We start from the raw sequence: 26967 nt of genomic DNA, 5'->3' as shown, positions 1-26967 counted from the left end.
ACAATAATAAACGATGATATTGATAACGAACGGATTCTAATTTTTAATAAACGACTGAAAAATAAATCGAATAAAATGGGTATTTAACGAGCGAATTTAAAATAAACCGAACTCACCAAATTTAAAAGAACTCACCAATCTCTTCACAATAACGAATCTTGCTACGCGATAAAGTGCATATTTTAGAATTTGCATAACATTTAAAAAATAGGCTTAATAAGCCTAATACATTGATAACCAGAAAACTCCTAAATAAGAGTCGACTTTAGCTTTAGCGCCTTTGAAATTAATCCTTTCTAAAATGAGACCTGCATGAACTGATTTCTATTCATTTTTTTCTTTCGTTTAAAGTCTCCGAATATCAAATTTCTTATTTTTATTAACAAATCATGGTACATTTTGTAACAGAGATAAACATACCATGTAGATTCACGTATAACATGCATAACAACAAAAATATTACTTGGCATGCAATCATTTTACAAAGGAATTGAGTCTTTGACACAAACTCTGATTTTCTAATTCCTATATCTCTGCGACCCAGTGTCGTAGACCTTAGATATTTCAAACTATGAATTCTGTTGCATTAAATAATCTTAGTTTAAATATCAAAAGTCTACAACATCAGGTTCCATAGATGTAGGGAATAGAAAAGATGAGTTTGTGGCAAAGACTCAATTCCTTTATTATTTTAGGCTTTTGATAACATTTGTGCAATCTTAGATTTTAAAAGTAAGTTAATGGTACGTTAATGTAGTTTTATAAAAACCTTAAATAAATTTATCAACTAAATATTTGTTAATCCTTAAAAATACATGACTAAATATCTTTGGTGTTGGTTCATAATTAATTGGCACATTTAAAGAATTGAGAGGAAGGGTCTGAGGAAAAACATTGAAAAAAGTTATTTAAAGGAACTGTAGATGAAAAATGAAAGGGGGTATAGGCTGAAACCTAAGTATCTTACGTTGATCGAGACCCTTGAGACTGTTGCTAAATTCCGATAAAATTTCTCCATTACTTCTTCTGAGAACCCGCAAATGAAAATACACAGTTTAAAGAAACTAATCATGGATAACCATTTCATACTTAATCTATAGACAAGGCTTTTAAGTGTACAGTTGTAAATCGTACATTGCCATCTATGCATGGAGGTTCACTTGAAATTACGCTTTCAGTCTCTGTAATAACAATGAGATTCATCAAGCAGTCAATAGTCCTAATATCTCGATGGTCCTAAAACAAATTTGAACAATATCATTGAAACGAGCAAATAGACTTATTTAGAAATTATAACATATTGAAGACAACAATTCATATTTTGTAAGCTAGGACTCAGATTAATAGGTATCACAGCATTAAGATTATTTAACAAGAAAACTTTAATTAAAAGGTTTATGCTCACAGTAAAATATTTTTAAAGTTTAATACAGGGTGTCCCAATAAACATGAGAAATAAGAGACAAATTCAAAATCGTCTGAGTTAAGAATAAGCATTGTATAGAGTAGTCGGCGTTTACATCAATACAATGAAGGCGAACTTTTTAATTAATTAATTAAATTAATTTTTTAATTCAATTTCTATTTAGCCTCTGATTTCCAACAAGTTTTTTTTTTCAAATTAAAAGTTTACTAGAAATCATTAAAAGAATTTGTTAAATGACAGCTTCTCTTTGTTTCCATTTATATGTGCATCCAAGCTGTTTGAAAGCTTGGAAGCAATCAAAATTGAAATAAAATACCGTCTTCCTTGTATTGATATATACGACGGCGACTGTTCCTAATTTCAAAATGTTTAATATAATAACGTCTGCTATAGTGTATTTAATGAAAATGTTAAGAGACTGTAGAATTGAATGACAAATTAAAATTCGTCTTTAAATCAGGTAATATTACAATGATAATTTTATAGTTCTGAGTACACCGAATGCAACCAAAACATGAAAAGACATATAAATTCTCTAGAGTTTAGAATCTTTTTTACAAACAACTTACGGATTACAGCTTTCTTCGTAGAAAGCAGTAGTATCACATATACTAAATAAAAAATCATTTAAAAAGACGATCTTTAAATCGTCACTTTTTTCGTGCGTTTAATGCTTGTTGGGACACCCTGTGTATCACCCAACCCCTCATCTAGTTTTGAACAATGTTTAACATTACACAAACAAGAAATATATGACCTGCAATATACATATATAGGAACTATATAGGTTAATAATGACTAGAAGTTGACAGAAGTGGTAAATTTATGAATTCAGTCCAGAGATAGGTTAATAATGACTAGAAGTGACAGAAATGGTAAAGGAACTGAGTTTTTGCCGCAAACTCAAATTTTCTCATTTCTATATCTCTGCAACCTGTTGGTGTAAACCTTTGAAATTTTAAACTTAGATTATTTGATCTAACAGAACTAATAGTTTGAAATATCTAAGGTCTATGACATTGGGTTGCCAAGATATAGGGATAAGAATATTTGAATTTGTGGCAAAAACTCAGTTCCTTTATGAATTCAGTCCAGAGAAGGTTAATAATGACTAGAAGTGACAGAAATGGTAAATTTATGAATTCAGTTCAGAGGAGGCCTGAACTTTTGCTAGGTATTGCGCTTAGCAACAGCAATCATGTACTCGATTACCAATGTGTAAACTTTTAAATTAGGGATTTAACGCGTTGTCGCGCGGGGGATTGTTAATTATCAAGAACACCATAAATAAGGAATTATTCAGTGTCCCTACGATTAAGGCTCTAAAGTCTTTATAAAGCTTTTCGCTCATATGCATATATATATATTTATATGTTCGCTATAGCTGGCCAAACAGCTGGACTAAAGTGGCTGACATCTTTTAAGGAAACCCACGGATATCCCGGGGTATGAGAGGCCTGAAGAAAATCCGATTTGTTTTTCATGACGGAAATTATTTTTTAAATTCACGGGCAATGCCGGACCCTTCGGCTACTGTATAATAAACAGTCAAGGGGTACTGTCTCAACCATGAAGACCCATATTTTAGATAAAAAATGTCGGTCTCAGTTTAATTTGATCATGTACTGGTTTACGATCAGGAACTAATAGAAACCAGGAAATCTGACTTGTTTTGTTTTAACCAATATGATATTAATGAACCATTTCTCTCATTTATGAATTTTCGTCTTCTGTAATCTGAGGACACCACCCGCCATCGCACTAGACGAAACTGTATGGATTATCCTTGGCTCTACCCGCCATACCACCCTCGACGTTCATCGCCTCAAGGGAACCAGCTCGCCGGCGTATGGATATACCAAGAGTCCAAACCTAAACACAAGAAAGAAAAATATATCCACAACCACAAGTGATTTGGACGTAGGATATAAAAAAATAAAATGTTTGCGTTGTTTTCTTTTCTAAATTTGTCTAAATTTTATTAAAAAAATTTAATCTTAAATTACACTTGATCTGATTTTTTCCATTTTAAGAGTTTTTTTTGTAAAAAATATTCTCTAGCTTTAAACCAAAGATTTCTAAATAAAAGTGTTAGGAAAAAAATATGCCTTTTTCTCTTTTTGAAAAGGTTCTCTCTATCTGTTTACCTCTGTAAGGAGGATTATGAAAGGATCTGTCTACCTCTGTTTGAGGAGGATTATGAAAGGATCTGTCTGCTCCTGAATGCTGGATTGTGGATCCTGGATTTTGTCTGACAACAAACTCTGACAAGGTACACTCACTCCGCCCCCCGGACTCAAGAGGGATAGGATGAACTCTGAAACAAATCATGAAATATTATTTCGGATTAAAATCATAAATTAGTATTTATAAAGAAGTAATCTCTGTTTGTCTGTCTGTCTGATGTTGGGATGTCCGATCATAACTCAGGCACCCCCCTAGACCACATTTGCCAAATCATTTAATAAGCTTTACAAACCAAATTAATAGCATAAAACTTACATAGAATGTTAATAATATACAATGTACTGTAGGTTTACAGAATATCATGTTTACCCGATATTTGCTACAAGTAACCTTGTACAAAAAATAAAAAAGAGAAAAAATGACAAAAACGACGATATATTCCTTACTAATGTTTAAATATAGGGTTGAAGGGTATTTTTGTGAATGAGAAAGGGTCCATAAAAATTACGGTTCCTTGGAGAAGGTTTATTGACCTGAAGTGCTCCAGCAGCTCAAAGATTGTGTTGAACCAGAGATGTTGAACCCGACATTGTCCATCTCCATTCAAGGTTAATCTTAAGTGCTTGGCTCTACCCTGCATAATGCATAATGCATATAGTTGGTTCGTTTTTTCTGGGCTGGATTTTTATTTAGGGTCAACATTATCAGGCCCGTAACTGGGTGTTTTAAGACTCTGGAATAGGAAGTTGACTTCTAGACTCAAATTAAAAATTCGCACTGCTGAAAATGGACCATCTACAGGTTTAAAGTCAAAACACCTAAACTTTTTCTTTGAAATATATTAATATGCAGTCTACCAAATTATAATCTCAATTTTCAGGAAATGCATCTAGGGATTTTAAGTTAATCCATTTTAAGATATTGTAGAGGTCTAAAAACAAATGAATCTTTAGTTGCAAGACTTGATTAAGCTGATTCTGGTTTTTATTGCGATATTTTTGGAACTGTTAATGGCACTGATGGTAGGTTCCCCAAAGGAATTCAGTTTTTGCCACAAACCCAAATTTGCTTATTCATATATCTTTGCAACCTGATGTTGTAAGCCTTTGATATTTCAAACATGAATTATCTGATTTTACAAAACTCATAGTTTGAAATATCTAAAGTCTGTGACTTTTAGATGCAAAGATATAGGAATTATAGAAAAGCAGAGTTTGTGACAAAGACTCAATTCCTTTTGTGAATTTTTCTTAACAGTCATAAGGCATGTTTCAGCAAAAAATCAAGTAAGTGAACAGTATGAATGTTTAAGTTCTGCCTAAAAAAGTTTTTTTTTGAAGTGGAATCCTTAAAAATGACATCAAAAAGACTTTTTTAGGCCGTATCTAGTCAGTCAGGCAGTTGACTTTGGACTTTGATTTTTTTACTACAGTAAAATATCTAAGGCCTAAGACATTGGGTTGTCAAAATATAGGGATTAGAAAATCAGAATTTGTGACAACGACTCAATTCCTTTGTCAGAGGTGTCAAAGTACTTCATAACAAATTTACAAAATAAACAATGAAAACATTGGGCATAATAAATCTCACTAATAATGATAAACATGTATTAACAATAATCATAATAAACCTTATGAACAATGAACATAATAGCATGCAAGAACAATAAGCATTATATTAAACAATAAAGATGAATTCGTTAAGCATAATAATCATCATGTGCATAACAAAGTAAATAAAAATATGCATAAACAATGATCAAAATAAACCCATGAACAATGACCATAATAATCATACATGAACAAATCGGAACGAGCATTTAAAATGCAATATAATTTAAAAAACTGAGAAGGGGGTTAAAAACAAATAAATAAACATAAACCTCAAAAGGGTGCATCTATAATCTATATCTATATATATAAAAATGTAGTAATCTCTGTTTGTTTGTATGTCCAATCATAACTCATGAACCACTAAACCAATTTCCAATAAATTTTGATTGGAGAACTCGATGATTAAAATCTGAGATCTTGGTTCAAAATTTATATTAAATAACTATATAAAAAAGTTAGTTCCAGGCAAAGCTAGTAGTTCCATAAAAATATGCATGAATACCCCAAAATTAAGAACCAATTGATCGAAAATCAGAAGTTAATGTTTGCTAATTTTGCAATAGATCGGATGCTTTAATTTTTACTCACCTGAAAATTAAAGGTAAGAACTAATTCTCCCTTCCTAGTCTCACTTTGCCTAACAAGGAATACTCCGTGTCCTGTCACAGACTGATGTAGAACCATCCCTGCAGCGTCAGTTCTACAAACCACAAGGAGCTGCTCAGGAGATAAAAATAACTATTTAAGGCGGTTAAGGTTATGAGAATAAGGTCAAAGTAGGGATGATCTTAGCTCTATGGATTAGTAGAATGGGATAGAAACTTGAACGCTTGATTATTGATTGATCCTTCAATTAATTGCGCAAAATATAGTGATCAATGCTTGATCCCCAGATTCACAATACAAAAAGTTCTGATAACTTTAATTTTCAATCCCTTTTCTTTAAACCTGAGTCACATTTGAAACCTGCTTGTGTAAACTTTAGATAATTTAAACTTTAAATATTTGATCAAGCAAATTGTACAGCTTAAAAATCAAAGGTCTACTACATCAGGTTACAAAATTATATGAATTAGATAATCTTAGGAGCTTAAGGAGGGTTCGTTTGTGAAGTAAGAATGGAGTTTCCTAAAGGACTGTTAATGTAAAATGAAAGGAGGAATAGGCTAAAGCCTAAACATTTTAGGAGTTGATCGCGACCAATATTAGTTCTATCTGATGTCCCTGTCTCTAGAAACTAATATAAATATATATAAGTTTTAGACAAATCATATTTAGCAAATACGAAACAAACTTGAAAACTAGGCTAACACAGAGGTGTCTGAAAATTTTAGGTACGCTTCTATTATTATTTAAATGTGATACGAATACATTTTTAATAGATATAATTGTTACGCCTGCATCAATTAACCAGAAATTCTACCAATGGCAGTGCAGTATCTGGTCAGGTGGCTCTGTCTGTATAATCTGACCATTGCCATTCAGTATCTGGTCACAAAGCTTCGTCAACTAGATTACGTATATATGAGTTTTTATATAACTTTGACACAGTTTTATATCATATCAATTCCTCGAGACAAGGACATCAGATAGAAATAATATTGGTCGCGATCAACACCTAAAATGATTTAGCTTCAGCCTATACCTTCTTTCATTTTACATTAACAGTCCCTTAAAACTTGAGATAATATATAGTCCTATAAGCCCGACCTAGTGAGAACACCATGAAACCAAGGATACTCAACTAGAAGATTGAACAAGTCTGAACCTTCTCCTGTAATAGTATCAAAATTAATGTTATTCAAAGCTCCTTTTATAACTGGATATATCTGATGTTTGAAGATCCACCTGGAATACTGATACTGGAAGCTGACCCATGAACGGACCGAACAGCAGCACCAAGCTCCCCAGCTAGTCTAGGAGGCAGGTCAGATAAGCTAACAGGTTGACCAGCATCAGGATAGTCCTGTGATCCTCCAGGGTGAAAGTGCTGAAATAGATATTGTATTATAAGATTATTGAAAATATCTATCTTAAATTACCTGCATGGATTGGGATTCAGTAAGTCCAAGTCTGAATATTCTATCTCTAGCTAGGGAGGAGTCCCTCATCATAACCCTGAAGTAAGGAACTATTTAACAACAAAAATAAGAATATCTTAATAAGAATGCAATAAGAAAGTTGACTTAAGAAAAATAACTAGATGAAAATAAATTAACACAATGGTCAATTGTCATTGGTCGATGCTCCCAAAGAACTAGAGCAAGAACTTAAATACTATGAAAAAAATAGAAAAATAGTATAGAACAATAACAAGACATTAAATGAGAGCATGAATAATACTAAGAAATTAAACAACATAAGAATAAGAATACTTAAACACCTGGATACAGAGTTCTGCCTACTTGATTGAATTAGCATCAGCCAGTGCCTACACTCTACAGCATCCACAGTCTCAATAATATACTCCTCAGAACCTTCAACCTGAGAATACAATGGCTTCAATAAGGAACTTGAATTTTGATAATCCCTACATAGTTTTCTTGCAGTAAAAAAGAAGCAAGTAAGTTTTATAGTGAAACCACAATTTAAAATACAAAATTACAAACATTGATTCTAGATAAAGCTTTTAAGTTTTGCATTGTGAATCAGACATGCCTCTCTATAAATGGAGGAACACTAGGAAGACACTTTAACTTTTAATCTGTTTATCAACATACGAATTAAATGTAGTTGGGTAAAAACATTTAATTTCAAAAGTTATCAACATCCTGGTGGTCAATTTAAGGTTCTGAATTCAGGTCTATTGGATTCACAACTTTTCGGCCTCTTGTAATAAAATATGCAAGATGAAGTATTGGAAGGAATATGAGTTTTCTAGAGAAAATATAAATCAATACAAATACAAATACAAACTGATGCCATACACAATATTGATATCACACACTAGAAATACAATTAAGTACCATGAATGATGAATGATTATATTAACGTACTCTAAAGTATTTGCATTTAAATTTTTCAATTATTAGTACTTAAACTTGGGATTTCTAAATATTCTTATCATTCATAGACAATAATCATTGAGCTTATAAACATAGCGTTTGATTTTATGATACCTATCAATTCTAGAACTCTAAAACAATAATGACTAATTATTTAGATTGTGTCATGTGTGTGTAAAAAACAATTTGTGTTTCAATAGATTTCTCAAAAAAATTTAACAAATAAATCCTTTGTACTTTGTATAATCATATTTTTTTGTTGATAAATTTTGATGTTAATATTTGAGCCTATCATTTGATCAAATTTAAAGAGGTGTTAACCATATATTGTCTCATAATTTTAGTATATTTTCCAGATCCTTGATCCAGATTCAAATTCTGAAAAGAATCTGATGAGTTTCAAATGAGTAGACATAGATCCTAAGGAATGATTGATAGTTTAAACATTGCTTGGAAATCAACCGGGAAATATTAAAAAATAAGAAGTCATTACACAAAGCATCCTAAAATTGTTGTTTTTAAGTGAAAATCTTTAGATATACAAATGTTATCTATTGTTTGCAACTCGGTGTTATAAATACTTTTGTTCTAGAAATTTTCCAATGTTTAGTCCTAGAACCTAGGACCTGGGATTTCTGAATATTCTTATCTCTCGGGTATAAAATTAGAAGCAATTCTATTCTAATTCAGTTAAACATTGACAACCAAAATGTCAGTAAGCCTCGAAGCAAAAAGTAAAATTGGATATTCTTTTGGCTTTGGTGTCCAACAAGGGATATCCAGTCCAAAGCATGCCTATAAGTTTGGTGGAGTTCCTGGTACAGCGCCACATATTTACAATCCTGTTAGATCCAGCAAACCCAAGACCAACTTTAGATTTACTCTAGATGAAACCTCTACTGGAAAACTAACAACAAGACAGAGAGAATTTTATGAAGAGAACGGGTTCCTTGTTATTCCAAACCTTATCCCTGATAACCTTATTGATGAAAGCCGTCAGCGATTCCTTGACCTGGTAAACAGGAAGGTGGATGCTGGAAGCATTCTTCTCATGAAGGACCTATCTCTGAAGGACAAAAAAGGATTACCCAACGAGAGAATCTACAATAAGATTCAAGATTTTGTTTGGGATGAAGTTCTATCAAAGTATGTGTGTCTACCTGAGCTGCTAGATTATGTACAGTGCTTTACTGGAAAGGATATCCGTGCAGTACACTCAATGTTGATCAACAAGCCCCCAGATGTAGGCACAAAGACCTCAAGACATCCTCTTCATCAGGATTTGCATTATTTCCCCTTCCGCCCAGCTGACCGTATTGTTGCTGCATGGACTGCCATGGAACACATAGATGACAATAATGGGTGTCTAGTAGTACAGCCTGGAACACATAAGGGAGTTCTTGAACAGCATGACTACCCTGACTGGGAGGCTGGAGTCAACAAAATGTATCATGGTATCCGAGGAGCAGAAAATAATCCCAGGGTTCACCTTCATATGGAGAAGGGAGACACAGTTTTCTTCCATCCCTTAATTATTCATGGATCAGGAGCAAATGTCTCCAACAACTTCAGGAAAGCCATTAGCTGCCATTACTCCACAAGTGATATTGAATACATTGATGTCAAGGGAACAAGCCAAGAAAACATTGCAAAAGAGGTCGAAGACATTGCAGCAAGAAAGGGAGTTGTCATGGATTTTGTTGATCTTTGGGAGTTTAGATCCCGAGATGTCCGAGGAAAGAAGGCTGAGTCTCATCTTTAAAGAACTTCAATCTTTCGGTTGAGCCAGCCCGCTTTAATTGAACAAATCCATACTTTGCCAAAATTGAATCTCTTTTTGCTATATTGCTATATTTAATTCTATATCATTTATATTCATGAATATTTAGCATTTTACATTATCGTTATCTCAATAAACTATATTTATCCAAAAGTATATTCATTAGTTATTATTATCAAAGTCTTTACAAAAGGTTTGAAGGGTTTACATGTTTTAAAATTGTATTCTATGAAAGTAGAGATTATATATTCTTGTTCTTTTAAAGGCTTTTCAAAAATCAGAGAAATTCCACATTTTACAAAATTTGCTTTTATTACACTATGCTAAATTTTACCCTGATGGATGATGAAAGCCCACATTTTTTTCTTTCTCTTTAGATTTTCTTTCATTTTCCTATGCTTTAAATTTTGTATTGAGCAAAAGGCTTTAGTTTTCGTTTTAGAATTTAAAACTATTAAAACTTTTTTTTCGAGAAGTTCAAACAGATTGAAATGATAAAAAAAAATCACAGTTATGTTAAAAAACAAAACAAAATAAATGTACATAGTGTTTGGAAATTTGAAAGTGTTGGTAGATTTGACATCGCTAAAAGAGAATTAAATGTGTCAGAATGAATTATGAAATCATTAAGCAGTTTATAGAAACTTAGTTGAATATGTGGGTCTAAAAAGGAAATCATTATCCTTAAAAATAATAAAATTTCCAATGCTGCTGCATTTACCTTATTTACCTTAATAACAAATGTATTCTCTTTGTCTGGCATCTCCAGAGCCGAAGTTTCCCTGGCCTCTGTGATAAGGACACAGAACACACCCGTCTTAGGTCTAGAGGTTGACCTCGGCCAGAACTCAAGCATATATCCTCCGCCAGCCTTCACTAAGTACACACTCCCTACTAGCTTGATATTAACTACTCCACTAATCTTCCCTACAGTGTTTAGGATCCATTTCATTTTATTGCAAATCTGGACAACTTGTATTTTTAAATCTGATTTATAAATAAAAACATTAAAAATTATTTTCCAGGCATGTCAAATATAATAGTTTCCCATGTTACAATACTGTGTGTAAGTGGAAGTGTGTCCCTAATAATAGTTTCCCCGGTTACAATACTGTGTGTAAGTGGAAGTGTGTCCCTAATAATAGTTCCCCTGTTACAATACTGTGTGTAAGTGGAAGTGTGTCCCTAATAATAGTTTCCCCTGTTACAATACTGTGTGTAAGTGGAAGTGTGTCCCTAATAATAGTTTCCCCTGTTACAATACTGTGTGTAAGTGGAAGTGTGTCCCTAATAATAGTTTCCCCTGTTACAATACTGTGTGTAAGTGGAAGTGTGTCCCTAATAATAGTTTACATTTCTCCCAGTTCCCTGGCTCATCTGCACAATCTCCTGAAAACGTCATATCATCAATTTTTATTAATTCAAATATATTTTTTTTGATGATTTAAAGGGATCGATCGATGTTTGATTAATGTGGGAGATTATTAGACCAAATTTATTATAAAGTTTCACCAGATACTTTTTAACCAAAAAGAATGGTAGAAGTAAAGTGATATCTAATAAGACTTTTAATTTCGTGATTTCAGCTTTTGTTGTCTCATTTTTGAGTTTAATTAATGAATACAACATCTGGCTTCCCAAATATCAAACAAAAGTTTAAAACTAAAGATTTGATAATATTCTACTAAAACCCTGAAAATCCAAATTCTCATGCTATACTTGTATATACTTTTGAAAAATAACCCCACCTCCTTTTGAAAATCATCATTTTCCCAATAAGTTAGGTATATGATAGGTAGATTAATTCTTGAAATTATATGCATTTACATAATAATTTTAAATTTCTATAAAAGAAGTTTTAAAAATTATCAATACTTTGAAAGAAAATGATATTCTGGGGAGTCTTTATATAATTACAGCTTTAATATTAATGAATTCCAAAAGCAGCTATTTTGAATAAACAATTTTGAAATCTGTAAAACTTCTTAGGTTTATGTGGAACCTTCTAAAAGTCCAAAACCTTAAAAGGTTTATAAAAATACACCTAGCTATGTCCCATCACTACCTGTAAACCTCCTAAAGTATTCTTTATATACTCGATTTCTAAAATTCATCTTTAATAAGTTTTAAATGAATTCTGGAAAGATCTGATATTTTAAAAGGTTTCGAATGAAAACCTCCTACTTTCCACTCTAACTAGATCGGAATGGGATAAAGATAAAGCTAGAATAATATTTTAAGAAATCTTATCCTTCCCCTTTTCCATGCATGAAAGTGCGATGGTGATGGACCAAACCTCTGTAGAGAAAAAAAATTAGAAGTTAGTTCCACATTTATTGAAAATATATTTCGGTCTGGGTTGACCCTCGTCAGTTCTAACGATATAATAACCATCAAAATCTATAAATTTTTTTTAAATTGTTAAAAAAACCACAGAAAATAAACAAACAAAAAAGTTTTAAAAACAAAAATTTGGCTGTCAAATGGACATAAGGGAAACGAACTCAGATTATGAGATGGAAAAAAGATAATTTGCGAATATTCACTTTAAAAAAAATGTTTTAAGACAATACAATTATTATTTCTTGAGATTGTTCATGTCACAAAGATTAAAAACAAACTGTTTAGATGTATGTGTATAAAGTGGTGGTGGGGGTCGATCTAATCAACGAACTTTCACGTAAATCAGGGGGAGTTGTTTAGGCCAGTATTACTATGGGTGTTGTGGACCCTCCCCCCCATCATATTTCTTAACAACCTTGCGTGATTATGCTAATCCTTGTCAGGTTAGGTTTAAATACATCCAAGGTTGCCATGATTTTGCCATTATTTTGATTAATTATTATTGGCAAGTTATAGCTTTTGTCCTGGCATTGGGTACGCTACTTCCCTGTCTTAGCTAACATTATTGCCATATCTATGCTAACATTGCCTTGTAAATGCTAAAAACTTGCACTATCAATGCTAACATATTGCCATGTAAATGCTAACAATTTGGCCCTGTCTATGCTAATTTTTTGCCCTATCTATGCTACCATTATTGCCCTGTTTATGCTACCATTATTGTCCTGTTTATGCTACCATTATTGCCCTGTCTATGTTAACATTATTGCTCTGTCTATGCTTACATAATTGCCCTACCTTGTTATGTTACCTGGAATATAAGCGACCTGTCCCTCCTTTACAACCTCCACAGATAGTTTCACAACCTTAGTTTTCTTCTCAGCTCTGAAAATATAGCAGGCGTTGAAATTACTAAATTCTTAACTATAATTCCAAGAGTAAATATCTTTATGAGAACAACCCCCCCCCCTTACCTTTCAATATGTTTGTTTTCGTGTAATATTGATAAGTATTTGAAACATATTAAAATATATATTTAAAACTGAGAAATATAATTTTATTCTTCTTATCAGTATGAAATCTCGAGCTAACAGAAATGGAAAAATAAAAGGGGCGTAATTTCTAGTGACCTCCCATTTAAAAGAGAGGCATGTCCGCTTCACAACGGCACTCTTAAAACTTATGCCTGTTCAAAAGTGGAGGAAGTCGTTGTTTTTCGATCTTGAAAAGTAAATCCAATTAAATTATACTTTTTTAATCGACAAATTTTTTTTAAATTTTCATAATATTTGTTAGGATAGATGACTATACCTTGGTTTACACCCGGAGCTAGAGAGTTCAACTTCATCCGAACCCTGAAAACATCCAAGGTTAAAACAAAGACGCAGATAAAATTAAATCTTATATTTCATTAAAAAACTCCAATGTTAAAGAGACTGAATGGTGTGATACTGCGACTGAGCTGCACGCTACATATGTCCTGCAACTAATGAAGAGGATCCTACACTACCTTGGTTCTAAGACGAGAGACTTAATGAGCACAATAATTTATCGGATATATGGAATACATATATTTCCACTTACTCTGAAGAATATTACTCGGTCAAAGTCACTTTGAAGCAGAACCAAAATAAAATATGAAAACCACTCAATTTTTTTTTTTTTTTATCACTCATTGTCTAAAAATAAAAGAGTTAACAATTCTTATAATTAATAGTATTACGTTAAACAGGGAAAAATATTTTTTAAATCTCCCGACCTTTCCAATGTAAACTAAAAATGACACATATTTCTGATAATTAAAATTATCTAATTACAAATAAGATTTGTTGCAGTGTGTGCAGCTAATGTCTCAAGTTTGTGTAAATTAAAATACGATAAATCGTATCCCAGTTCGAATAGTGTTAATGTCATCATTAGCTTAAAGAATTGTTCTAAAAATTGTAAATTGTAACTTTTGTAACTTTTATTCATTAGAAAAGGATAAATAATTCTGAGAAAATTACGCATAAAAGCGCTGATGAGTTGTAACTTTTATCCAGTAAGAAAGGATAAATAACTCGGAGAAAAATTACGCATAAAAGCGCTGATGAGTTGTAACTTTTATCCAGTAAGAAAGGATAAATAACTCGGAGAAAAATTACGCATAAAAGTGTTAATGAGTTTAAAATATTGTAAAGTTGAAAAAAAACTCATGTAAACATTAAAAACCCACCGTTCTTAAAAAATAAAGACAAATAGTCAAACTTACCTGGTAAAGTTAAAAATATACTGTAACGTTTACTCAAACTTGTATAAATTTAAACTCGTAATTTAGCTTGTACTATGATTATGAACGGAAATATAAATATTTTTATTCAAATTTTTTTTCAAACGACCGGTCATGCAAGGATACAACCTTGAAACCTTTATCTGAGCAAATTTGAAAAATAACATCGTCTATCTGACTAGAAACGTGTTTTCCCCATTCTTCTTTTAAAGTAAGACGCAAGTAAATTTCGCAGAGAAACCACAAATAAAAATAAACAGTTTAAATAATCAAAAATATGGATATCTAATTAATACTTGATCAGACGAAACTTTCAAGGTTACCGTTGGAAATCGGGCATTGCCATCTTTGAATGGAGAGTCAATAAAAAGTACGCTTACAGTCCCTTTACATGGTCAAAAAAATACAAAAAGCATCATTTACGATTTCAACAAAATTTCCATCTGGTTTTGAACTTTGGCAATTTTCTAAACCTTACTCTTTTGTTGTAATTCCGTCTATTTAATTGAGTATTTCTTTAAAATGACTTATTCAAAAACGAAGATATCGCTTCTTTCCAATTGAAGGGTACGAACCTGTTTATGAAAAATATTGAATGTTTTGCCATGAGCAATCCCTCTGAAGGAGAACTTGCGAAAGAAAGGTCTGGGTTTGAGAAGAGCCGGAGAATCAGGTTCAGGATCAGAGAAATCAGTCGGGGGTCCTCTACAATAGAGGGTGTCTCAATAAACATGGGAATTGAGTGACTACAGGGCATTCCAATAAACATGGGAAATGATTGACTACAGGGTGTTCCAATAAACATGGGAAATGAGTGACTACAGGGTGTCCCACTAAACATGGGAAATGAGTGAGTAAAGGGTGTCCTAATAAAAAAGGGAATTTAGGAAGGCCAAAGAATCAGTTTTGTCAATTACCAATTTGTCAACTTGCTTAAATTTACCACTATGTACAGTACATCCTAGTTGAGCACAGTGTTAGAGTTTCATGCTTTCTGGTAATATGCTTTCCGAACTGGGAACTGCAGTTGCATACTGCATATTGTTGATTATACTAATTTTGATACTAATTTATCAATAATGGACAAATCTTCACAAATTGGCAATAAGGGTATTTCTTAACACTTAAGTGATAATCTAAATAAAGTGGGAAGCTCGTTACAATTTCATTTAAAGTAGGTAGTACAACATTAAAATTTCATTTAAGTGGGTTGGGTAGTACATTATAATTTCATTTAAAGTGGGTAGTACATTAAAATTTCATTTAAAGTGGGTAGTAAATCATAAATTCATTTAAAGTGGGTAGTACATTATAATTTCATTTAAAGTGGGTAGTACATTATAATTTCATTTAAAGTGGGTAGTACATTATAATTTTTTCGAACAGTGTGAATCTCATCTGCTGCGTTGCATATGTAAGTTTTAACGGATAACAAATTTTAAAGAAATAAAACTGGATTAATAAAATTTTAAAAGTCTTCTTTGAATTCTTATTTTGTAAGAACTTATGAACGTTTAACATTTTATAACTTACTTATTAATAAAGACAACATTATATTCCATTGATATCTTACCAAAACCATCATCTATATATTATCCGCGTAATTATTCAAAAGCTAATATTAACAAAATTCTTGAAAGATACTTTTTAAACTTAGATAACTTCAAAAAGTGGTTAATGCAATATGATTTCATTTCACACAAAGTGGCATCAAATTTATTTGCCCCCCCCCCCCGGAGTTCCTAGGGTGGTGCACTGCCCCTCCCGTATATACACCCCTGGTTACATATTACGAACCTGTTTGCAACATGATCAGCTAGCCTAGAGGTGAGATCTATTCCTCTGTCCCCCCAACCCTGAGCAAATCTAGCTGAGAATATATGAATATATTTCTGTAGAATAAGTGCTGGTGTAACCTCTTCATCTAGTACACCACATCCTCCTCCTAGATGCAGCGGTCGTATTTTAATTAATTATAAACTATAAAGATCCAGACTACAATGAACGCAACTAAAAGACGGTCTTCCATGCTGCAATATTGAGGACACACTATTCAGGGGCGGACTGAGGAGGTGCCTGGGCTCTCGCCCGCCCCCCCCCCTCCCCATAAGCTTCTAGAGGGGGGGGGCCGGCCCGCCTCCCCTTAGGAAATTCATGATATGAAATAAAAGCATCAAGGGATGAAAGATACAAGGTAAATAGTATTGAATAAATGTCCTTTGAACTGAAATACCTTTTTAAATTGTTTTCTCTTGTTTATATTTATAATGACTATAGCATGCAATCTGGTTGTGTGTCTCATCATAAATCATAAATCATAAATCATAAATCATAAATCATAAATCATAAATGTTTATCTCGATCTCTCAAAAAAAGGAAATTATTAAAAATGAAAAATGTCCAAGGTGGTTTAAACGGTTATTTATTCTTTCAGAGAAGCTTCCAGGTGTCCCAGGGAAGCTTCCATTAGACCGATTAGATATATTTGACTGCTGAGCCTATAACGTAAGGTTGTAAAAGCTTCGTGAAAGGACTGTTGTACTTTACAGTGACCCTCCATTTAAAGTAAATCAGATTTCCGTGTTTTAGTTTTGAGAATTCTTTCATTTTCATTTGTGAATTCTCTGCAAAAGTGACTCACTCAATTCTTGCTTAAGATAAAATGGAAAATAATAGAACATAACACTTTCAAGCCAGAGAATCGACGGTATCTAATCAATGTTGACCCCTTTAAAATTATTTTTTTTTAATGAGGGGTCACTAAAAGTTACGACGAAGAAGATGTAGAATAAAGCAAAACTAAATATTTAGCGAATGATACTATTTATTCTATCTGCAGTTAAGTTTCTGAGAAAGCATTATCCAAAGATGCCATTGAACTATTAAACTGCTTTCTCGCTGGAAAAGCTCTATGCACACTTCCATTTTTTTTATTTTCTGCGCACACTCCCTTTTATTTCTAAATTTTCTGCGAACACTCCCTTTTATTTCAATATTTTCTGCGCACAAATCTTTTTATTATCAAATGTTCGCGTACACTCCCTTTTATTTTTAAATTTTCTTCGTACACTCCCTTTTATTATTTAATTTTCTGCGTAAACTTCCTTTTATTTTTAAAAACTTTTCCACTGCCTTTCCTGAGGAGATTCGGAATAGTGATTTCTTTCCTCCGACGGAGAATATAAATTTTCATTGTTTCCTACTCCATTCGCTCCACCCCCTCCTCCTCCACCTCCACCATCCTCTCCTGACATAATGCCAGGGATCTGAAAAAAATGGAAAAATCGTGTTTAGTTCGAAAAGGCAGGACTGGGAAGACATGTTTCAACATTTTAAAAGAAATGAAATTACTTTACTTTCTTTGTTTATAGTGTGTGTGTACGTTTTTCCTTACGAAAAAGTGCTCTTTAAAATTAAAAACAAAAAAATTTATATGTTTATGGGCCCAATGTTTGTAAAAAAGGATATTTACAATTGACCTATAAAGTCAAGTTAATCACAGAATGTTTATAATCATAATTCTTTAAATTGTTGATTAATTGCTTTTAAGGAACTGTCCTTGTAATTTTAATTTATTCTCATTCTTAAAAGGAGCACGCCTTAATTACAACATAAACTTTGAAACGATTAATCATTTTCAAGAACAGTCGTTATTTTCCTGCAGCTTAATACATGTTGTATTCTAATAATCTTTCCATTGTGTGTATGGCAATGGAAATGCGCAGTGCGCAAGTCACTTTTGCAGAGAAACCACAAAGTAAATTAAACAGTTGTCCCAAAAAACAACAAATATAATTCATACTTAATCAAAAAGCTTTTGAGGGTACCGTTGTAATTCGGATATGCCACTCTATTAATGGTGGCTCACTTGAAAGTACGTTTACAGAGTCCGGGGGTCTATTTAATTCCATTTCTGATCCCAAATGGGATCGGGGTTGAAAGTACATTTAGGGGCATGAAAGTACACTTTAAATGTCATTGTGAACTTTGACAAGTTTTTGTGCACGTACGTGTACTATACTTTAGAAATGTGTACTTCATTTGGGGTGTTAAAAGATGTAAATATTAGTATTTAATGTAAGAGATAAATTATAACATACAGAAAAATAAACACTTCCTTGCAGTAAACATTCTGCAGTATGGAATTTTTTCTACAACTTGACATTATACTTCCAATTGTTTACGATAACAACCTGGGTTATTTCTGCCCCTAATATCAATCAATCAACATTTGGGATTGATCAGATGGATTTATATGGACCACGCATTGAAAAATAAGTTTTTCGGTTGTAGACACTAATTTGGAATTTCAACCGGGATCAACTATACTAGTTCAACCGGCTTCAAAAAGAGCGAAGCAGTTTCCAAAATCTGAACATTTAGGGCCATTCCATGACAAATAAAATAAATCATTTTAAAGTCTATAAGCTGACTTAACTTCCATCAAATGAAAATAAGTTCAACTCTTATTCATAAATTCCCATCTCTGAATTATTTGATGATACGAGCTGGGTCTAGTCTTTGAATTGACTCCGGAGCCTCTCCTGATAGAATGAGCTGAGCTAATGCTTCTCCTGTAGCAGGTCCCTGTTCGGTCGGATACAATAAACATGAGAACTGAGCAGGGGTACATTTTAACAATTACAAAAATTATCACCATTATGTCTTGGCGAAACATATGAAACAGAACATGCACGTTTGATGAAGCTACTAAACATATCAAAATACAAAACATATCAATAAAAAAACATATCAAGTAAAATATATCAAAAACATAACATGACCAATCATATTGAGTAGGAACTAATTTTCATTTTAAATAGAAATTGGACAACTTTAAGTGGTATGAGTTAAGAAAACTTTGAGACTAGCTTTTATTAAAAGGTGAACTATAATGTGCAAATGAGAAATCCGCGAAATTCAATAAAATTTTTTACATATTAGTTTGGTTAAAACTGTGAAAGCACTGCAAAGCAAATTATATTTCCCTCTCATAAGGCCGGGAACAATCCTATTTTGTACGTTTTATTCCTTAAAATTGGAATTTGGCATTCAAAAAATCAAAATTGTCTAAAAAACATAGCATGGAGGTGTATTTATCCTCATGTTTAATTGAATTCCCTGTAGAATTCCCCAGCAAAAGTGTCCCGCTGCGATATATAAACTAGTAAACCCAGGAACCAAGCCTAAACAAATTTAAATAAAAATAAAAAATTCATTTCTGTTTCAAAATCATTTTTCTCCGCCAGAATTTCCACTTGCGAGAGGTCCATTTTTCTGACGCATTCCAATACAGGGCCGGGTATTTATTTTCAAGAATATACCAAAGGAAATGGTTTTTATAAAACGCAAATTCACCTTTTTTGATACCGTTTACAACGCAAACTCATTTACTATCCCTAATTCAGCAAATAAAATATTTAAACATACCTAACATCTGTGAGAAAAATATTTATTGAGAGGGAGGGGATGATTTATTTTATAAAATAAACAGAATATGATAAAATATTTTCCGAAAAATCATCTGCAAATACTTTCTACTTTTATTTAAACCTTCACCTACTAAAGGTTTATGATCCTTGACAGTTGGAAGATAGCATGCACTTGTGGACTCCTCCTTCAGTCCTGAGAGTGAGGATGAGACCCGATAAGCAGCCTGGAGTAGATCAGCACACATCACAGGGTTAGATACAACCAGGGCCGGGTCCGCGGGAAGAGGTTCTTCATCTTGTTGTCCGCAGACGTAAACTGTTCCGTCAGGACGGGGATAAACCTCCGTCTCGCCGGCCGGAAGGGACAAAAATAGCGCGGTATCGTCCACTCGTCCAGGTTCCGGTTTAAGAACTATGCTATGAGCTCTTTCACCAGAGATTATTTTCGATTTACCGAACCATTCGAGTCCAAACCCGGTCCATGGTCCCATGGTTAGTATCACAGTTTCTCCGGGTACAGTTTCACCACTTTCCAGTAGCAAGGAGTTTATCTTCTTCTCGGAGTAGTTAGCTGCAATCACTCTACTACGGAGTAATTTAACTCCTTTCTCCTGAGCTTTCGACAGAAGTGCTTTGGTTGCCAAACCTGGGTGAACTTGTGCAGTTGTACCTTTAGTTCCTAAAACACTTACGTTTGACACCTGACCATCAACCCATCCTGGAGCTGTGGCGTCTCCGCGCCCGTCCCCACTCCCAAGATTAAGGGACAGAGTGTTCACATGTCTGTATCCGATATCAACTCCTAGCTCTGCAGTCAGCTCGGAGTAAATCTCAAAACCACGAATTGCTAGAGCTTGCGTGGGTTGGTTGTTGCACCAATCCCTGGCTAGAAAACCGCCGGCGCGACCAGAGGCGGCATGCGCAACATCGACAGCTTCAATCACAATAACGTTCGTAAATCCCGCCTTACTAAGATAGTAGGCGGTGCTGCAACCAACAATACCGCCGCCAACAATTAGAACTGGTTGATCTTTAGGCACCATTGTTCCTGAAAATTAGAGATATTATACCAGCTGAAATAAATTCAACATTCAAAAAATCCGACTCAACTCAAAACATATGACAATTGACAAAATAGCGATACCTCCTTTTTACAATTTAATTTCAACAATGAAATATTTTCATTGATCGAAACAAATCAAAAAGATCAAAATTGACTAACTTATTTTGTCGATTAAAAGAGAGCTCTGCTTTTGGTGGGCCCAATTGGCCTCCGATGTTATTGTTCAATGTTTTTATTTTGTGTTTAACACCAATGCCGCGACAAGTTTTTAATATTTTTATAATTATCAGGGGCACATCGCGCATTGTCTCTCTAAACATATCGCCGGAAAAACATCAAATTACATTTACAACGTTTGTTTTGATGAAATGATAAAAAGTTATTTGTTAATTGTTGTGTGTTGAAAAGAGTGTTATTTAGAATAAGATTCAATAATAACCTCATCTTTAAATGTAATCATTATTTTTTTTGGTAATTTCTGCCTATGTGAGCATGGCATTGGCATACATGACCCCAGGGAGGGTCTATGTATGATGAAAATGATTAAATTTTGTAAATTTACGACATATTTTGATAAAATCCGCGAAATTTTTTGTTTTAAAATGTATTCAAAGAGAAAATGTTCACAATAGAAATAAAAGATCGGCGTGAAGCGCTCTAAAAGCCTAGTACTATAATATTCAAAAAATCTATTATTTATTCTAAGAAAATGTTAAAAGTAGCCTTATGCACTTTTTATAATGATTCATTGTTTTTGAATTTTCTGATAAGTTTCTAAAATCACAATTCAGAGCTGGGACACGCTGTATATACCCCTGGTGATAACCTTTAAAATGTTCCAGGAAAGGATTTGTACTTACTTCTGGAGGTTGAACCTGAAGCTGACGAGAAGACGATTAAGAAAGCGTACAGGAAGAAAGCTCTCACTTGCCATCCGGACAAAAACCCTGATAACAAGGTTGTTAATAAAGGTGTATACATTTTCTTAAGAAACCATTCCCACCTTTTAAACCATTCTCCTCTAGTTTGTTGATAATATTCTGCACCTGGGTGGGGGGGGGGGGGTGTTGGATATTATTGAAATATTCACTCCTATTATTATTTTAGAGTGTTAAATGATAAATCTCAACTGTTGCATTTGTGCATAAAGTGATTACAACTAAATGCTGAAGTATTATTATTATTTTTGGTATAATTAATATTTTAAGGACGCTGTTGCCCTCTTCCACGAGCTGTCCGATGCTCTAGAGGTGTTGACGGATCCTAGTTCTAGGAAAGCATATGATACTGTTCTTAAAGCTAGGAAGGCTAATGAGCTGAGAATCAGGTAGCGACAAATTTTTTATTTGTTTTATTGGTTGGTTAGTTTACGATACAATTGATTAGACCATTGCTTTATTGAATTGTTATTAATCCAGTGGTTAGATATAAACGGTTGACTACAAGTTGAATGCTGGATTTGGATGAGGTTATTAATTGATTAACAAGTTCTTAAATTCATTGATATGTAATTTAGTGTATTTAATAAGTTTTGGTTTTATTATTTAATTGATTATTTATTAGTTTGTTGATCAGTAGAGCAGTTTTTATTAGATTATTGAATGATTTGTTTTCATTTGTTCATTTATTGAATAATTAATGACTTACTTGATTGATTGATTGATTGATTTGGTTGATTGATTGATTTGGTTGATTGACTGATTGATTGATTGATAATGTTAACCTGTTGATTTACTACTTGGATTAATTCCCGAACAATTGATAAAATTGATTAAAATCCCAGAGCTCTGGATGGAAAGAGAAGGAAGTTAAAGGATCAATTGGAGCAGAGAGAACACGAGGCAAAGTTTGAGGAACAGTTTACAAGGTAATCAAGGGGAATATATTTTATTTACAAAATTAACCCCTTCAACTGCCTCTCTACAACTCTCTAAAGGCGTTTTTTTTTCAGTGTTTTTTATGGCAAAATTTTTTTGACGAATTTCGTGAAAAACACGTTTCTGAAAGAGGGGGAAAACTCTTTTTTGCACCAGAAGTTCTTAACTTGTCAAACTTGATCAAACTGCACAGAACAACATACCTCCCTGAAGGCAGTCTGGGGGTTCTATGTCGATCTATTATTTAGACCTATCTAATAATTCTTATTTCTCAAGCTGTTGTTCTTTAACAGTAATGAGTCGCTAAAACAAAACTCTAAATTTATGTGTTTTTTTTTAAAATAAATGATAATACACTTTAAATTAATTTTAGGAAATCTGATGAAGAAAAGCTAGCCATGGAAATAGAAAGATTAAGAAGAGAAGGCTCAAAACAACTGGAGGTAAAGAAAAAATATTTAATTTCAAATAAGTTTCTTCAAAAGTTTCAAACATTGCAAATGCAAATTGCAGTGTTAATAGCTTGATAATTTATTATTATTATTATTATTTTTGCAATTTCATACATTTTTGTAAAAATTTGCTTAATTAGGAGGAACAGCTTTACATGAGAGAGCAGCTGGCCAAGGAAGCAGCTGCGGCAGCATCTGGAGGTGAGCAGCATCGTGGCAGAGAGCAGCCTGCTAGGGTCAAGGTCAAGTGGAGTAAGTCCGATGATTCTCCATACACAAGGTTAATTTCTGATGACAACAAAATTTAACTAACAGAAAGTTTTTGAATAAGATTTTTCATCGGTTTCAATAAGTCATGTTTGTAAACTTCTTTGTATGTTTTTCTTTGTTTAAAGTAGTGATGGTTGTAAACTTCATGCAAAGCATTAAGTGACATTTCTATTTTGTTCTGAAGTGCTAATGAAAGATTCTTTTGTATATATTTTTTATTTTTATTTTATTTTTTTTATTTACTACTTTCAGTGAATCCCTGGAGAGAATATTCAGCAAGTATGGAACTGTATCAGCTGTAGTTATAAATAAGAAGAAAGGTGGCAGCGCCCTTGTTGAGTTCAACGATCTGAGCAGCGCCAAAATGGCCTCTACTATAGAAACCGGTTTTGTCGAGAGTCCGCTCAAAGTAAAAGCTCTGTTTTCCGAGGAAGCAAGTATCCCAGTACTAGCTACACACACAGATTCTAGAACGATACCTCAGGATAATGATTTTGAGAGTTTAGTCTTACGGAAACTAAGGTGAGAAAAACGACAAAAATTTTTCAGATATCTTGTTAAATTTTTTTTATATTTAGACAAGAAGAGGAGAGAAAGAGATTGATAGCACAGATGATCGCTGAAGACGAAAACTCATAGCGCGGCATTATTTTTACGATATAAATCAATCAATCAATACGATTAGCGAAATCCTTGAAATCTTTTTGTTTCAGAGTACACAAATATAATTCAAGATGGACGACGAGGTTATGAGGTTCGAGATCACGGACCAGGATCTTGAGGATGAGATGACCTCCAGCTACGGAAAGAAAAGGTGTAATATTATACAATAACAACAACTCTTTTTTATACAATTTAATTTTCTCTTATTGTTTGTTTTTGTAGAACGAGTAAAAATAAACAGATTTACGGAGTTTGGGCAGATAAAAGCGATAGCGAGGTATTTGTAAATAATCTTATAATGTTGTTTAGATTGATTTCAATTAAAAAATAAATAATCAAATGATCAATTAAAATAATACAATTTATTTGATTTGATTAAAATTGATTTATGAATTAGATTTTTAAATTAGTTGTAAAATTTATGATTTTAGTTAATTAATCTTTTTGATCAATTTCCATTTGATTTTTAGTTAATTGATCTTTTTTATTTTTTTATTTGATTATTTGATTTTGTAGGAGGACGAGGGTCCGAGTATAGGAAGTTATGCTGGTACAAAGCGTGGGAAAAAGGTTGATTACACCGCTTCTATGAACTTCGTATCAGCCGGGATAGCAGGGAAAGAAAAGGTTAAAAGTAACAAGAAACTATTAATATAAAATATTCTAAATAAATTTTTAAGTTCTCCTCAGAACTAATTAATTAATGATTTACAGTAGTAGTAGTAATCACAAATTTTTGAAATTTGGAATTGTCATTACTGATGGCACATTTTTAGACATCTTTTTCAAATCCCTATACCCAATGCTTTATTTTGAACAAGTTGGAAATCCATTATTTTGATATTTTTAACAAACGCATTTTGAAGCATGTATTTATTGATAAATTTATTCAATGCAGATAGTTAGTTGTGCTGATTATCTTTTTTTTCTGACCACCCTGTATTTACTTTTTTCTGCTGGGTCATTTTTAGAAATAAAGTCGGTTGCAAATTACAAATTGAAAGTAAAATGAAAGAAGGGAGACGATAATTAGTTTAATGTTTATGGCTACCTTTGCATAAACAAACATAATAAATATACATATTTGATGAGATGATGTTTAGAAGAAGGAAGGAGATGAAGAGGACGAGGAGGGAGGAGAAGAGATGAGAGCTAGGGGTATAGAGAGTGGAGGAGACTCAAGTGATGATGACAGGCCAAGGTATCATTTGTTTATCCAGGTACTTTGCAGGAGCAGAGGGAGAATGATCAATGTTTATGTATTCAGTTTTGTTCGGAGGATCAAGATTGAGGGAGGAGGATCAATATTCATTTATTTCTTTAGGTTTGTAGGATCAAGGAGAGGTGAAGGCTCAATATCAGTCTATTTTTTTTAGGTTTGGAGGATCAGGGAGGGAAGGATCTAAACTTAATTATTTATATGGGTTTGATGAATTTAAAAGGGGTTTAAGATCTATATTGATTTATTTATATAGGTTTGGAGGGTCAGGGAGAGATGAAGGATCAATAAAAGTTTATTTATCTTTTTGGAGGATCAGGGAAAAGTGTAAGATCAATACTAATCCATTTATCTAGATTCGTAGGATCAGAAAGGGTGGAGGATCAATACTGATCTACATACTGATCTATTTCTCTGGGATCCGGGAGGAGTGCAGGGCAGCAGGATCAATAATAATTTATTTATCTAGGTTCGGAGGATTAATAATAATCCATTTATCTAGGTTCGGAGGATCAGGTCGGGGTGGAGGATCATTCAAAACTAATCTATTTATCTAGGTTTAGTGGATCAAGTCGGAGTGGAGGGTCAGTAATGGTCTTCTTATCTAGGTTTGCAGGATAAATATAAATTTATTTTTCTAGGTTAGGAGGATCAGGTCGGGGTATAGGATCAAAACTAGTTTATTTATCTAGGTTCGGAGGATCAGGTCGGGGTGGAGGATCAAAACTAATCTATTTATTAAGGTTCGGAGGATCAGGTCGGGGTGGAGGATCAAAACTAATCTATTTATTTAGGTTTGGAGGATCAGGTCGGGGTGGAGGATCAATGTTTACACCTCGAGCTGCTGGAAGAATGGAGGATGCTGGACAGATTGCAGGTAATTATCCAAAGGTCGAGAAAGGAGTGAAATAATATATATTGTTTTATTATTATTATTTTAACCATTCCATTCCTTTGGGGGATTTTTGCGCCATCAAAATTTCTAAAACAGAAGAAAGGAACTGAAAACTTGTCACAAACTCAAACTTCTTAAGAAAAAATCAACACTGATTAACTGTTTTTTTTTCATTATAAGTTTTATTCATAAACCATGGATTGAAATAATTAGATAAAAAAGTTAAAAAATTATATGAAGAGAGTGATTTTGTAAAGTAAATATATATATAAAAACTTCAAATATTTTTAGTAGAAGAAAAATTGTTTTTAATTAAGGAATGCGAACACAGAATTTTTTCCAGCCACAAAGTCTTGGAAAGGGGTTCGGAGACTGGGAAAAACACACGAAGGTAGATAAGATAAGATAAGATAACGTTTATTGCTAAAATAAATGTATCTGTATACAGATAGAATATTTATTGATTTATTTTC

The 26967-nt window shown here is 33.0% G+C and overlaps 5 protein-coding genes across 5 annotated transcripts in view; 3 read left to right on the top strand and 2 right to left on the bottom strand.

The window, feature by feature from the left end:
- Nucleotides 1-2436: 2436 nt before the first annotated feature.
- LOC111706779 (SH2B adapter protein 1) lies at nt 2437-16581 on the bottom strand. The gene is made up of 14 exons (XM_023479716.1): nt 16421-16581; nt 15199-15328; nt 13666-13709; nt 13166-13239; nt 11350-11400; nt 10742-10887; nt 7610-7710; nt 7269-7344; nt 7075-7216; nt 6937-7000; nt 5815-5926; nt 4147-4247; nt 3608-3743; nt 2437-3298 (listed from the first exon to the last, which is right to left on the bottom strand). Exons 6-14 carry the CDS (start codon nt 10865-10867, stop codon nt 3188-3190), a joined length of 969 nt encoding a protein of 322 aa, XP_023335484.1. The 5' UTR covers nt 10868-10887; nt 11350-11400; nt 13166-13239; nt 13666-13709; nt 15199-15328; nt 16421-16581; the 3' UTR covers nt 2437-3187.
- LOC111706778 (phytanoyl-CoA dioxygenase, peroxisomal) lies at nt 8914-10169 on the top strand. The gene has a single exon (XM_023479715.1). The coding sequence runs from the start codon at nt 8941-8943 to the stop codon at nt 9991-9993; it is 1053 nt and encodes a 350-aa protein (XP_023335483.1). The 5' UTR covers nt 8914-8940; the 3' UTR covers nt 9994-10169.
- A 1868-nt stretch (nt 16582-18449) lies between the features above and the next one.
- LOC111706776 (putative oxidoreductase TDA3) lies at nt 18450-21334 on the bottom strand. The gene is made up of 4 exons (XM_023479714.1): nt 21278-21334; nt 20183-21103; nt 19745-19809; nt 18450-19210 (listed from the first exon to the last, which is right to left on the bottom strand). The coding sequence occupies exons 2-4, from the start codon at nt 21096-21098 to the stop codon at nt 19115-19117; spliced, it is 1077 nt and encodes a 358-aa protein (XP_023335482.1). The 5' UTR covers nt 21099-21103; nt 21278-21334; the 3' UTR covers nt 18450-19114.
- A 152-nt stretch (nt 21335-21486) lies between these two features.
- LOC111706805 (dnaJ homolog subfamily C member 17) lies at nt 21487-24356 on the top strand. Its single transcript, XM_023479747.1, has 8 exons — nt 21487-21496; nt 21961-22076; nt 22327-22445; nt 22902-22985; nt 23369-23438; nt 23588-23727; nt 23970-24239; nt 24296-24356. The coding sequence occupies exons 1-8, from the start codon at nt 21487-21489 to the stop codon at nt 24354-24356; spliced, it is 870 nt and encodes a 289-aa protein (XP_023335515.1).
- A 54-nt stretch (nt 24357-24410) lies between these two features.
- The window catches only part of LOC111706775 (tuftelin-interacting protein 11), a 17217-nt gene continuing 14660 nt past the window's right edge, over nt 24411-26967 (top strand). The window contains exons 1-6 of the mRNA XM_023479713.1: nt 24411-24531; nt 24603-24657; nt 24897-25007; nt 25484-25581; nt 26394-26476; nt 26812-26885. Coding sequence (XP_023335481.1) covers nt 24452-24531; nt 24603-24657; nt 24897-25007; nt 25484-25581; nt 26394-26476; nt 26812-26885 — 501 coding nt within the window. The 5' untranslated portion in view covers nt 24411-24451. The remainder of the gene's footprint in view (nt 24532-24602; nt 24658-24896; nt 25008-25483; nt 25582-26393; nt 26477-26811; nt 26886-26967) is intronic.

This window comes from Eurytemora carolleeae, unplaced genomic scaffold (genome assembly GCF_000591075.1).
Source record: "Eurytemora carolleeae unplaced genomic scaffold, Eaff_2.0 scaffold163, whole genome shotgun sequence".
NCBI lineage: Eukaryota > Metazoa > Arthropoda > Copepoda > Calanoida > Temoridae > Eurytemora > Eurytemora carolleeae.
Note: the sequence above shows the minus strand (reverse complement) of the source record. Positions and strands in the feature narration are given on the sequence as shown.

Coding starts and splice junctions, on each gene's coding strand:
- LOC111706805 (XM_023479747.1), top strand. Junction 22,077..22,326: donor ACAAAAACCCTGATAACAAG/GTTGTTAATAAA, acceptor TAATATTTTAAG/GACGCTGTTGCCCTCTTCCA. Junction 24,240..24,295: donor TTAGTCTTACGGAAACTAAG/GTGAGAAAAACG, acceptor TTTTATATTTAG/ACAAGAAGAGGAGAGAAAGA.
- LOC111706778 (XM_023479715.1), top strand. CDS start 8,941: ATGTCAGTAAGCCTCGAAGCAAAAAGTAAAATTGGATATTCTTTTGGC.
- LOC111706776 (XM_023479714.1), bottom strand. CDS start 21,098: ATGGTGCCTAAAGATCAACCAGTTCTAATTGTTGGCGGCGGTATTGTT. Junction 19,810..20,182: donor GGATCATAAACCTTTAGTAG/GTGAAGGTTTAA, acceptor AAATTTGTTTAG/GCTTGGTTCCTGGGTTTACT. Junction 19,211..19,744: donor TTTGCTGGGGAATTCTACAG/GGAATTCAATTA, acceptor CCGACCGAACAG/GGACCTGCTACAGGAGAAGC.
- LOC111706779 (XM_023479716.1), bottom strand. CDS start 10,867: ATGCTTGAGTTCTGGCCGAGGTCAACCTCTAGACCTAAGACGGGTGTG. Junction 4,248..5,814: donor TTCTTACCTTTAATTTTCAG/GTGAGTAAAAAT, acceptor TGCATTATGCAG/GGTAGAGCCAAGCACTTAAG. Junction 3,744..4,146: donor GAGCTGCTGGAGCACTTCAG/GTCAATAAACCT, acceptor GATTTGTTTCAG/AGTTCATCCTATCCCTCTTG.